Genomic DNA, 13,321 nt, shown 5'->3' with positions numbered 1-13,321 from the left:
CCACACCATCAAACCACGACCTCCATACAGGTTTCTCTCATGCCGGTTTACGTTATCGCTGTTGGTCAATGACGCTTCGTCGCTAAATAGAAGACGTGCAAAAAATCTGTCATCGTCCCGTAATTTCTCTTGTGCCCAGTGGCAGAACTGTACACGACGTTCAAAGTCGTCGCCATTCAATTGGTACGGTTGCAATAGTTGTTGATGTAGCATTCTCAACACCGACGTTTTTGAGATTCCCGATTCTCGCGCAATTTGTCTGCTACTGATGTGCGGATTAGCCGAGACAGCAGCTAAAACCCCTACTTGGGCATCATCATTTGTTGCAGGTCGTGGTTGACGTTTCACATCTGGCTGAACATTTCCTGTTTCCTTAAATAACGTAACTATCCGGCGAACGGTCCGGACACTTGCATAACGTCGTCCAGGATACCGAGCAGCATACATAGCACAAGCCCGTTGTCCATGTTGATCACAATAGCCATACATCAACACAATATCGACCTTTTCCGCAATTGGTAAAGGGTCCATTTTAACGCGGGTAATGTATCACGAAGCAAATACCGTCCGCACTGGCGGAATGTTACGTGATACCACGTACTTATACGTTTGTGACTATTACAGCGCCATCTATCACAAAGCGAAAAAAGTGGTCCAACTAAAACATCCATATATCTTTCCGTACTACACGAATATGTAATAAAAAATTGGGGTCCCTATTTTAAAAAAAACGCAATATATATATATATATATATATATATATATATATATATGCGCCAAAGAAACTAATACAGGCATGCGCATTCGAATAAGTAAACACGCAGAATACGGCACTGCCTATGTAAGATTGGTTGGTTGGTTGTGTTGGGGAAGGAGACCAGACAGCGAGGTCATCGGTCTCATCGGATTAGGGAAGGACGGGGAAGGAAGTCGGCCGTGCCCTTTGAAAGGAACCATCCCGGCATTTGCCTGGAGCGATTTAGGGAAATCACGGAAAACCTAAATCAGGATGGCCGGACGCGGGATTGAACCGTCGTCCTCCCGAATGCGAGTACAGTGTCTAACCACTGCGCCACCTCGCTCGGTGCCTATGTAAGACAGCAAGTGTTTGGCGCAGTTGTTAGATCTGTTACTGCTGCTACAATGGCAGTTTATCAAGATTTAAGTGAGTTTCAATGTCGTGTTGTACCCGGCGCACGTGCAATGGGACACAGCATCTCCGAGGTAACGATGACGTTGGGATTTTCCCGTACGACCATTTCACGAGTGTACCGTGAATATCAGAAATGCGGTAAAACATCAAATCTCCGACTTCGCTTCGGCCGGAAAAAGATCCTGCAAGAACGGACCAACGAAGACTGAATAGAATCGTTCAACGTGACAGAAGTGCAACCCTTCCGAAAAATTGCTGCAGATTTCAGTGCTGGGCCATCAGCAAAGGTCAGCGTGCGAACCACTCAATGAAATATAATCAATATGAGCTTTCGGAGTCGAAGACGCACTCGTGTACCCTAGATGACTGCGCGACACAAAGCTTTATGCCTCACTTCAAAAATGTTCAAATGTGTGTGAAATCTTATAGGACTTAACTGCTAAGGTCATCAGTGCCTAAGCTTACACACTACTTAACCTAAATTATCCTGAGGACAAACACACACACCCATGCCCGAGGGAGGACTCGAACCTCCGGCGGGACCAGCCGCACAGTCCATGACTGCAGCGCCTGAGACTGGTCGGGTAATCCAGCGCGACGCCTCACTTCCGCCCGTCAACACCGACAATGAGCTGGTGATGACTGGAAACATGTCGCCTGGTCGGACGAGTCTCGTTCCAAATTTTATCGAGCGGATGGACCACCTGGCGAATCCACGAACCCTGGTCCGCTGCTCGTGGTCGTGCAGTAGCGTTCTCGCTTTCCGCGCCCGGGTTCCCGGGTTCGATTCCCGGCGGGGTCAGTGATTTTCTCTGCCTCGTGATGACTGGGTGTTGTGTGATGTCCTTAGGTTGGTTAGGTTTAAGTAGTTCTAAGTTCTAGGGGCCTGATAACCATAGATGTTAAGTCCCATAGTGCTCAGAGCCATTTGAACCATTTTTTTCTGCTGCCTGCAGTAAAGGTACGTACGCACACAGTAAAACGGCACAGAGCCGCCTGCCTTTATACCGAGTTCACCCTCTACCACCTGAATGGTTGATTTCTTGTTATATACCGTACTATTGACGTCAAGTGATACATTACACCGAAGCGCCAAAGACACTGGTACACGCGTGCATATTGAAATACAGAGATATGTAAACAGGCTGAATACGGCTCTGCGGTCGGCAACGCGAATTTAAGACAACAAGTGTCCAGCGCAGTTGTTAGACCGGTTACTGCTGCTACAATCGCAGGTTATCAAGATTTAAGTGAGTTTCAATGTGGCGTTACAGTCGGCGTAAGAGCGATGGGACACAGTATCTCCCAGGTAGCGATTATTTCACGAGTGTGCCGTGAATATCAGGAATCGGGTAAAACATCAAATCTCCGACTTCGCTTCGGCCGGAAAAAGATCCTACAAGAACGGACGAACGACGACTGAAGAGAATCGTTCAACGTGACAGAAGTGCAACCCTTCCGCATATTGCTGCAGATTTCAATGCTGGGCCATAAGAAAGTGTCAGCGTGCGAACCACTTAATGAAATATTATCGATATGAGCTTTCGGAGCCGAAGACGCACTCGTGTACCCTAGATGACTGCACGACACAAAGCTTTACGCCTCACTTCAAAAATGTTCAAATGTGCGTGAAATTTTGTGGGACTTAACTACTAAGGTCATCAGTCCCTAAGCTTACACACTACTTAACCTAAATTATCCTGAGGACAAACACACACACCCATGCCCGAGGGAGGACTCGAACCTCCGCCGGGACCAGCCGCACAGTCCACGACTGCAGCGCCTGAGACCGGTCGGGTAATCCCGCGCGACGCCTCACTTCCGCCCGTCAGCACCGACAATGAACTGTTGATCACTGGAAACACGTCGCCTGGTCGGACGAGTCTCGTTCCAAATCGTGTCGAGCGGATGGAAAACCTGACGAATCCACGAACCCTGCATGGCAGCAGGGGGCTGTTCAAGCTGGCGGAGGCTCTGTAATGGTGTGGAGCGTGTGCAGTTGGAGTGATATGGGACCCATGATACGTCTGGATACGACTCTGACAGGTGACACCATACCTAAGCATCCTGTCTGATCGTCTGCGTCCATTCATGTCCATTGTGTTTTGCGACGGGCTTGGGCAATTCCATCAGGACAATGCGACACCCCACGCGTCCAGTATTGTTACTGAGTGGCTCCAGGAACCCTCTTCCGAGTTTAAAGACTTCCGCTAGAACCAAACTCCTGCATCCAGAAAGGACCGTCCAGGACCTGCAACATGCGGTTGTGCATTATCCTGCTGAAATGTAGGGTTTCGCAGGGATCGAATGAAGGGTAGACCTACGGGTCGTAACACATCTGAAATGTAACGTTCACTGTACAAAGTGCCGCCAATGCGAACAAGGGGTGACCGAGACGTGTAACCAATGGCACCGCATACCATCACGCCGGGTGATACGCCAGTATGGCGATGACGAATACACGCTTCCAATGTGCGTTCACCGCGATGTCGCCAAACACGGATGCGACCATCACGATGCTGTAAACAGAACCTGGATTTATCCGAAAAAAATGACGTTTTGCCATTCGTGCACCCAGGTTCGTCGTCGAGTACACCATCGCAGGCGCTCCTGTGTGTGATGCAGCGTCAAGGGTAACCGCAGCCGCGATCTCCGAGCTGATATTCCATGCTACTGCAAACGCCATCGAACTGTTCGTGCAGATGGTTCTTGTCTTGCAAATGGTTCAAATGGCTCTGAGCACTATGGGACTTAGCATCTATGGTCATCAGTCCCCTAGAACTTAGAACTACTTAAACCTAATTAACCTAAGGACAGCACACAACACCCAGTCATCACGAGGCAGAGAAAATCTCTGACCCCGCCGGGAATCGAACCCGGGAACCCGGGCGTGGGAAGTTGTCTTGCAAACGTCCCCATCTGTTGACTCAGGGATCGAGACGTGGCTGCACGATCCGTTACAGCCATGCAGATAAGGTGCCTGTCATCTCGGCTGCTAGTAATACGAGACCGTTGGGATCCAGCACGGCGTTCCGTATTACCCTCCCGAACCCACCGATTCCATATTCTGCTAACAGTCATTGGATCTCGACCAACGTGAGCAGCAATGTCGCGATACGGTAAACCGCAATCGCGATAGGCTACAATCCGACCTTTATCAAAGCCGGAAACACGATGGTACCCATTTCTCCTTCTTACACGAGGCATCACAACAACGTATTACCAGGCAACGCCGATCAACTGGTGTATGTGTATGAGAAATGGGTTGGAAACTTTCCTCATGTCAGCACGTTGTAGGTGTCGCCACCGGCGCCAACCTTGTGTGAATGCTCTGAAAAGCTAATCATTTGCTTATCACGGCATCTTGTCCCTGTCGCGTCTGTAGCACGTCATATTCGTGGTGTAGCAATTTAATGGCCAGTAGTGTATATATTCAGGCCGCCTGGCTGCGCTGCAGTAGCGAACTTGCAGAGAAAATGTGGGAGTTTCGTGACTCATTGTCTGGACTGTGGTTAGGCTGGGGTGCGACCGCACGTGCAGGCTCCACAGCTCGCCGACGCCGCATTTCCCAGCCTTGCGCGAAACGTCTGCCCAGCGCAAGGTCGCTAGCGGACGAGCCCCGCGCACGCGCAGAAGCGCGGCGGCTGGCTGTGCACTTCCCTTCCGTATAACCCGCTCCTCTTGCCGCGAACTTGACACCCCGCGCGGCCAGCGCGTTGCGTCACAGCTGGCCGCTCGCGACTTTCTATTACGCCTCCGCGGCGGACCGGTTCTGCAGCTCCGGTCGGCGCCGCCTAAAAGCGGCAACTCGCCGCTCTGTGAGCAGAACGGCCGCCCGCCCACCCGTCACCGACAAATCGCCTCCATTACATCGCACTCGTCACTTGACTTCCGAGCAATTACCCTCGCACCGAGGCCGCAGTAGATACCACTCGCTAACGTCGCACACAGGTTTTCTCACTTACAAGCGTCCGTGATCGACAGCGTCTGCACACGGGTGTCTGACACAGCACTCGTGCTTTTCTCGTGTGTCGTGCATCTCATGCCGTGCCGTCTAGAATAAGGGTGACTTCATTTCGGCATTTACGATAGCGCCCCTCTCCCCCCACTCCCCCCCCCCTCTCCCCCGCCGCCCACACAGAAAAAAAAATTGCACTCCGTAAGTGACAATTTGAACTTGCCACATTTAATTTAACTCGTTCTTATCTGCATCGAGACAATACAATGAATTATGATAATGAATATTAAACACTGATCAATTAAGTTTAAGGCCTGATAAAATATCTTTCATACAAACTCTCGCCGCTGGAGCATGGCTTATCCAGTAAGAGGTCCTTTCATGTATTTTTAACCGTGTTTCTCCTCTCTGTGTTTTCCCTAAAATCGGACTTCGTAATAAGACAGCACCCGAAGACGACGGTGGATCCAGCTGGACGACTTTACGTTTAGAAGTACGGATTCTTTTCCCATGCCAAGTCACCCAGCAACCTTACAATAAGATAGAAAATAAAACATACGTAGGTTAGTAATTAGAGTATATTCAAAATAAAACACAATTAAATTACGACAATTACATTGAGACTTGCATTATGCAACTACGAGTGCCTATTGGTTCCAACTCGTGAATATACACCACTGGACATTAAAATTGCTACACCACGAAGATGACGTGCTACAGACGCGAAATTTAACCGACAGGAAAAAGATACTGTGATATGCGAATCATTAACTTTTCAGAGCATTCACACAAGGTTGGCATCGGTGGCGACACCTACAACGTGTTAACATGAGGAAAGCTTCCAACCGATTTCTCATACACAAACAGCAGTTGACCGGCGTTGCCTGGTGAAATGTTGTTGTGATGCCTCGTGTAAGGAGGAGAATTGCGTACCATCACGTTTCCGACTTTGATGAAGGTCGGATTGTAGCTTATCGCGATTGCGGTTTATCGAAGCGCGACATTGGTCCTCGCGTTGGTCGCGTTCCAAAGACTATTAGCAGAATATGGAAACGGTGGGCTCAGGAGGGTAATACGGAACGCTGTGCTGGATCCCAACGGTCTCGTATCACTAGCAGTAGAGATGACAGGCATCTTATCCTCATGGCTGTAACGGATCGTGCAGCCACGTCTCGATCCCTGAGTCAAAACAGATGGGGACGTTTGCAAGACAACCACCATCTGCACGAACAGTTCGACGACGTTTGCAGCAGCATGGACTATCAGCTCGGAGACCGTGGCTGCGGTTACCCTCGACGCTGCATCACACACAGGAGCGCCTGCGATGGTGTAGTCAACGACGAACCTCGGTGCACGAATGGCAAAAGGTCATTTTCTCGGATGAATCCAGGTTCTGTTTACAGAATGATGATGGTCGCATCCGTGTTTGGCGATATCGCGGTGAACGCACATTGGAAGCGTGTATTCGTCATCGCCATACTGGCGTAGCACCCGGCGTGATGGTATAGGGTGCCATTGGTTACACGTCTCGGTCACCTCTTGTTCGCATTGACGGCACTTTGAACAGTGGATGTTACATTTCAGATGTGTTACGGCCCGTCGCTCTACCCTTCATTCGATCCCTGCGAAACCCTACATTTCAGTAGGATAATGCACGGCCGCATGTTGCAGGTCCTGTCGGGCCTTTCTGGATACAGAAAATATTCGACTGCTGCCCTGGCCAGCACATTCTCCAGCTCTCTCACCAATTGAAAACGTCTGGTCAATGGTGGACGAGCAACTGGCGTATTGTGACGAGCAACTGGCTCCTCACAATACGCCAGTTACTACTCTTGTTGAACTGTGGTATCGTGTTGAAGCTGCATGGGCAGCTGTACCTGCACACGCTATCCAAGCTCTGTTTGACTCAATGCCCAGGCGTATCAAGGCCGTTATTACGGCCAGAGGTGGTTGTTTTGAGTACTGATTTCTCAGGATCTATGCAGCCAAACTGCGTGAAAATGTAATCACTTCTCATTTCAGGTATAATATATTTGTTCAATGAATACCCGTGTACCATCTGCATTTCTTCCTGGTATAGGAATTTTAATGACCAGTAGTGTATCTAGATGCTTACCTGGTGGGTAGGCAGTCCACATACCTGTTACGCATCTGGTGTGCGCTGATTTTCCGGATGTGTCCCTATGGTAGAGCAAGAGGCATAGAAAAAGAGAGAAACTGCTGCAGAAAAATGCAAAAGTTTTTAAACGATTTGCTTTTTATTGTAGTGTGTCTGTTTTTTCTGCCTACATCGTAGCTACAAGTCGCATCAATATTATAGAACTGAAATGATTTTACTAACTACGGCAAACCAGGGCAGAGATCCCCATTACTCCCCACGCATTCCTTTGTACTAAGGTGGTTCACGTGTTACGGTTTCCAACGGCCGCACTACCGAAAGTAAGAGTCTTTGAATGGGGTATGATAGCTGGAGCGAGACGTTTCGGACAATCAATTTCGGAAATGGGTAAGAAATTCTTTTGTGACGGCCTTCGTAGCGACAACACTTCGCTGTAGAAACGGCCTACGAAGTCACCGCCACACTTTTAATAGCGGGCCGACCGGTCCGCTGGAACAGTGAACAGAAAGATGAAAACCCAAACACTCGGATTAAATGAAAGTCGGTACTTATCTTTATTAACGTCGATACAGAACACAGTGGTGAACATGGTCTACAGAAATCTGTCTTGTTCGAGTCGGAGCGGCTTGGTCAGCGTCGGCTGACGACAAACAACAACTCTGCTGCGATGAACACACAACTGACTAGCAGGTACACAATTCGGTGGCGAGTATACAACTGAGCGGCGAATCCAGAACTGTCCTAGCGCTCGCAACTCCAGCGCTTAAGAAGCCAGCGGTGGCGCGCGCAGACTTGCGGCGATTTCCTGTATCGCTGACGCTGCTTATGCGGACGGCGTCCGGACTTTGATGCTGCCAACCTTTTTGGCAGCGGGCTCGGTTGGCATTACTGGCTAGGATATAACACTCCTCCCCCCCAAATCGCCGCACCGTCGTTGAATAATGACGTGGCGAGCGTCGACGGCGGGGGAGGGGTCTGGCCGCAGACGTAGCAGAAGAGACCGGGGCGGAGACTGTTGTCGGTGGCAGTCCCCGGTCCGCACCCCAGCATTGGCTACGCGGGGCCTCGGGAAACACCGACTGAAAACCGAGGTCAGGGTGCACGCCTGTGACCACGGGCGCAGCTTCTGGTACTGGACGCGACGGGGCGTCGGGACCCACGAAGAGAGGCAGCGTGTCCTGACGCTGTGTCGACGGCTGCTGAGTGGGCGCCGGACAAGGCGCTGCGGTGTCAGACTCCTTGGGGGTGCCCAAGGAAAGCGGCTGCAGTACAGGCTGCACAGCCACCGCTTGGGAAGGCGGCCCGGCTGAGGGGTCGACGTCCATCAGCTCCGAAGGCGGTGGCGACTGAAGAGGGACCGCAGGCGCCGGAGCGACCACCCGGGGCGCTCCCGCATGAAGCTGCGCGGGAGGCATCAACGGGACGGGCTGTCGGCGTGGTAGCGGCGACGGCTGCTGCTGCTGCCCTGGGGGCGGCAGCGAAGTCGGAAGGCGCGGCTGGAACCCGCCGCGGACCAAATCTGTGGACAAGGAACGAGCGGCAGAATCCCGGCGGCCAGCGCGGCGCAACTGGTTCTGATGCCTCCTGTGCACCCCAGTAGCACCTTGAACAGTATAAAAACCGCGACCCTGGACACTTATCACGGTACCACGTTCCCAACGACGGCGACCGTGATAAACTCTGAAAAAAACGGCGTCGTTGCGCTGAAAACGCGTGCGATACTCGGAAGCGGCGGGTCGATCCGGGGGGTGCAACAACCGTAGTAGGGTGCGATGACGACGGCCGTGGAGAAGCTCCGCAGGCGAAGGGCCGTTGCGTGGCGTGGTCTGGTACGACGACAGGAACGTGATGAGGGCCTGCTGACGAGAGTGCGTAGCACGAAGGCGGTCCATATGATCCTTGAATGTGCGTACAAAACGTTCCGCTGCACCATTCGATTGAGGGTGGAACGGCGGAGTAAGAACATGGCGAATGCCATTGGCAGAACAAAAACTTTCAAATTCAGCAGAGGTAAATTGTGGACCATTGTCAGACACTAAAACTTCTGGAAGACCCTCAATACAAAAAATTGAATTCAACGCCTGTATAGTTTGCGCAGACGTTGTAGACTGCATGGGCACAACAAACGGAAAATTACTAAATGCATCTATCACGATGAGCCAACGAGAATGCCAATATGGACCAGCGAAATCAATATGTACTCGCTGCCAGGGACCGGCAGGGCGTGCCCACTCAAAATAGCGTTGAGGCGGAGCAGCTTGGTGTTCGGCACACGTCGAACAATCTGTAGACATCTGCGTAATCTGCTTATCAATGCCGATCCATGTACAATGACGGCGGGCTAGCTGCTTGGTGCGGACCACTCCCCAATGACCTTGATGCAACAAGTCGAGGACCTTGGATTGGAGCACTTGGGGAACCACTACACGAAGCTGGTCATTCTCGGTGCGTAACAGCAAAACTCCGTGCGAAACAGACAACAGATGACGTTGCGGATAATAGCGACGAACCACAGGATCCGATATGTCCTTTGCCTTGGACGGCCAACCACGTTGAACAAAACGTAATAGTAAACTCAGATGAGGATCCGTAGCTGTCTCACGTGCCACCTGACGATAATCAATCGGAAAATCCCGGAGGGATTGATGCTCATCGGCGTCAATCTGATGGCAAGAGTCGTCAGAGGAATCGAAGACCTCATCCGCAGCAATCGGCAATCGAGAAAGCGCGTCAGCGTTTGCATGCTGAGCTGTAGGGCGATACAGTATCTCATACTGGTATTGTGATAACAAAAGAGCCCAACGTTGTAGTCTCTGAGCTGTCCGCTGAGGAACTGGTTTAGACGGATGAAACAGCGACGTCAGGGGCTTGTGATCTGTGACTAAATAGAATGGTCTACCATAGAGGTAGTGATGGAATTTTGTGACACCGAACACAATAGCCAACGCTTCCTTGTCCAATTGGCTATAATTACACTGAGCTTTGTTTAACAATTTAGATGCGAACGCAATAGGACGTTCGGTGTTACCGACTCGGTGAGACAACACAGCACCGAGACCGAAAGAAGAAGCATCACAAGCTGACACCAGAGGCTTGTTAGGGTCGTAATGGACCAGACAGCGATCATTCAATAAAGCCTCTTTTAGCTGCTGAAAGGCTGATTGGCAATCAGCTGACCACACAAACGGAACATTCTTACGGCGGAGACGATGCAACGGTGCAGCAATCTGTGATGCATTAGGTATAAACCTAATATAATATGTCAATTTGCCAAGTACTGCTTGCAATTCATGCAGATTGCGAGGGGTGGGCAAATCACGAATAGCTGCCAAATGTGACTGGGAGGGATGAATGCCTTGAGCATTAATAACATGTCCCAGATACTCCAACTCCGTAAGGAAAAATGAACATTTATCGATGTTGCAACGTAGGCCTGCCTGAGATAACACTGTAAACAAACACTCCAAATTACGGAAATGTTCTGCAGGCGTCCGACCGGACACAACAATATCGTCTAAATAGTTGCAACACGATGGCACATTAGCCAAAAGTTGGGACAAAAAACGCTGAAAAACAGCTGGAGCTGACGCACAACCAAAAGGCAAACGCAGAAAACGGAACAACCCCAACGACGTGTTTATGACAAAATACTGTTGTGATTGCTCGTCGAGGGGCAATTGCAAATATGCTTCACGGAGATCAATTTTGGAAAAGAAACGAGCTTCCCCTAACTTATCCATCAGCTCGTCCGGTCTAGGTAAAGGAAAAGAATCAATGACAGTCTGAGGATTAACTGTCGACTTAAAATCAGCACACAAACGTAACTTGCCAGACGGTTTCTTTATAATAACTAAGGGAGAAGCCCACTGGCTCGCTGAAACGGATTGAATAACACCGTCGTTTTGCCAACGACGAAGTTCATCTTCTACAGGTGCCCGGAGGGCGTGAGGCACTGGACGAGCACGAAAAAATCGAGGCTGAGCATTATCTTTTAACGTAATATGAGCGGCAAAGTTCGCAGCACAACCGAGTTCGTCTTTAAATATGTCACTGTATCGTTTACACAAATCGGTTATGCTGTCTTGAGGAACAACAACAGAATTAAGTTGCAACACATTGTCTTGGATAGACAGGCCAAACAAGTCAAAACAGTCTAATCCGAAAATGTTTACACTGTCTGTAGCGCGGAGCACTGTGAATGAAACTGTTTTCGTGTTGCCCCGGAATGTGGCTGGCACGCTACATACACCTAACACAGGAATGTGTTCGCCACTATAAGTAGCCAAAGAATGTTTTGCCGCTAAAAGGTTAGGGCGGCCGATAGCCGCATACGTAGCACTATTTATGAGAGTCACAGACGCACCAGTGTCTAATTGAAAATTGAAGGTCTTATCCTGGATGCGTAGCTTCACAAATAGTTTATTACACTGTCTCTGGATCGGTGCAGTGGAGGCGGAAGACACAAAATCAGCGCGTTTAGCGCGTGTTCGCTGCTTACGACAACTCGTGGGTTGGGCGGGTGGAACAACAACTCCCGCTTCACTTGCAGTCTGTACATTACTTTTTACAGCGTTTGAATTACGCTTGGGTCGCATAGCAGAGGGCTGGGTGGGTGGCTTATTGCGAACAAGTTTATTACCCACACGAACCGTGGAAGAGTCTTTAAACGCGACCTTCTGGGCGGGCTGGCTTTGAAGAACATGAATATCCATGGGCTGGGCAGCACTAGAATTGTTCTTACGTTTACGCAAACAAACAGTCTGGATGTGTCCTTTCCTTTGACAAAAGTGACAAACCGCGTTTCGTAACGGGCAACGTTCACGAGGATGAGCAAGAACACACTTAGGGCAAGACTTAAGTCTATCATTTTGCACACGCGGCTGACGAATGTGTTTAACATGACGCGGCCGGCTAGTGTTTACAGTCTGACTCTGCCGGTGGGGCCGCGGGCGTGACATAACTTGCTTAGCACAGGCAATTTGAGAAATACATGGCTGATCTAACTCACACTCAGCATAGTCAAAAGTATCTTGGGCTTCAATAATGTTCATCACAGTCTCTAATGACGGGTCAGGCAACTTTAAGATAGCAGCACGAATACGAGAATCTGCAATGTTTTGAGTAATAGCGTCTCGTAACATGACATCACTGTAGGAAGCTCCACACACACAATTAAATCGGCACTGACGGGTGAGGCCCCGTAAATCTGTTAACCACTGTTTATTAGATTGATGTGGCAGTTTCTTTAATCTGAAGAACTTGAATCTGGCTGCTGCCACATGAACTCGCGACTCGAAATACTCAGCAAGCTTGTTAACAACAACGTCATAGTCTAAAGCTTCTGGCTTGGATTCCGGGAACAACTTACAAAGTAGTCGATAGACTTCCACGCCTGCAGTGGAAATTAAATAAAGCTGCCGCTCATTACCTGTGATTTTGTAGACTGACATGTGCGCCTGCAACTGCGCGAAATATTCTTGCCATTCTTCTCGTGATGCCTCAAAAGCACGAAAAGGCGGTGCTGCCCGTGCTTGTTCCTTGTGTGGTGGTGGATTAGCCGCTTGTTTGGCGATTGCTTCCACCAGACTTTGTATTTGCTGACTCTGTAACAAGATCAACTGTTGTAATTCGGCAGACATAGTGAACACAAATTAAACCAGCCCCCAAAATTCTATCTCAAGAAACCAGTTGAACCAGCCCTGCACACGAGTTCGGAAGTCCTCGTCGCCAGTTTTGTGACGGCCTTCGTAGCGACAACACTTCGCTGTAGAAACGGCCTACGAAGTCACCGCCACACTTTTAATAGCGGGCCGACCGGTCCGCTGGAACAGTGAACAGAAAGATGAAAACCCAAACACTCGGATTAAATGAAAGTCGGTACTTATCTTTATTAACGTCGATACAGAACACAGTGGTGAACATGGTCTAGAGAAATCTGTCTAGTTCGAGTCGGAGCGGCTTGGTCAGCGTCGGCTGACGACAAACAACAACTCTGCTGCGATGAACACACAACTGACTAGCAGGTACACAATTCGGTGGCGAGTATACAACTGAGCGGCGAATCCAGAACTGTCCTAGCGCTCGCGACTCC

The 13,321-nt window shown here is 49.9% G+C and overlaps 1 protein-coding gene across 1 annotated transcript in view; it reads right to left on the bottom strand.

Moving 5' to 3' along the window:
* The window catches only part of LOC126209824 (proline-rich protein 2-like), a 79,778-nt gene extending 67,497 nt beyond the window's left edge, over positions 1-12,281 (bottom strand). The window contains exons 1-2 of the mRNA XM_049938956.1: positions 12,239-12,281; positions 8,311-8,833 (exon numbers count right to left, since the gene is read on the bottom strand). Coding sequence (XP_049794913.1) covers positions 8,311-8,833; positions 12,239-12,281 — 566 coding nt within the window. The remainder of the gene's footprint in view (positions 1-8,310; positions 8,834-12,238) is intronic.
* Positions 12,282-13,321: the final 1,040 nt, after the last annotated feature.

This window comes from Schistocerca nitens, chromosome 10 (genome assembly GCF_023898315.1).
Source record: "Schistocerca nitens isolate TAMUIC-IGC-003100 chromosome 10, iqSchNite1.1, whole genome shotgun sequence".
NCBI lineage: Eukaryota > Metazoa > Arthropoda > Insecta > Orthoptera > Acrididae > Schistocerca > Schistocerca nitens.
This window is presented reverse-complemented; position numbering and strand designations above follow the sequence as displayed.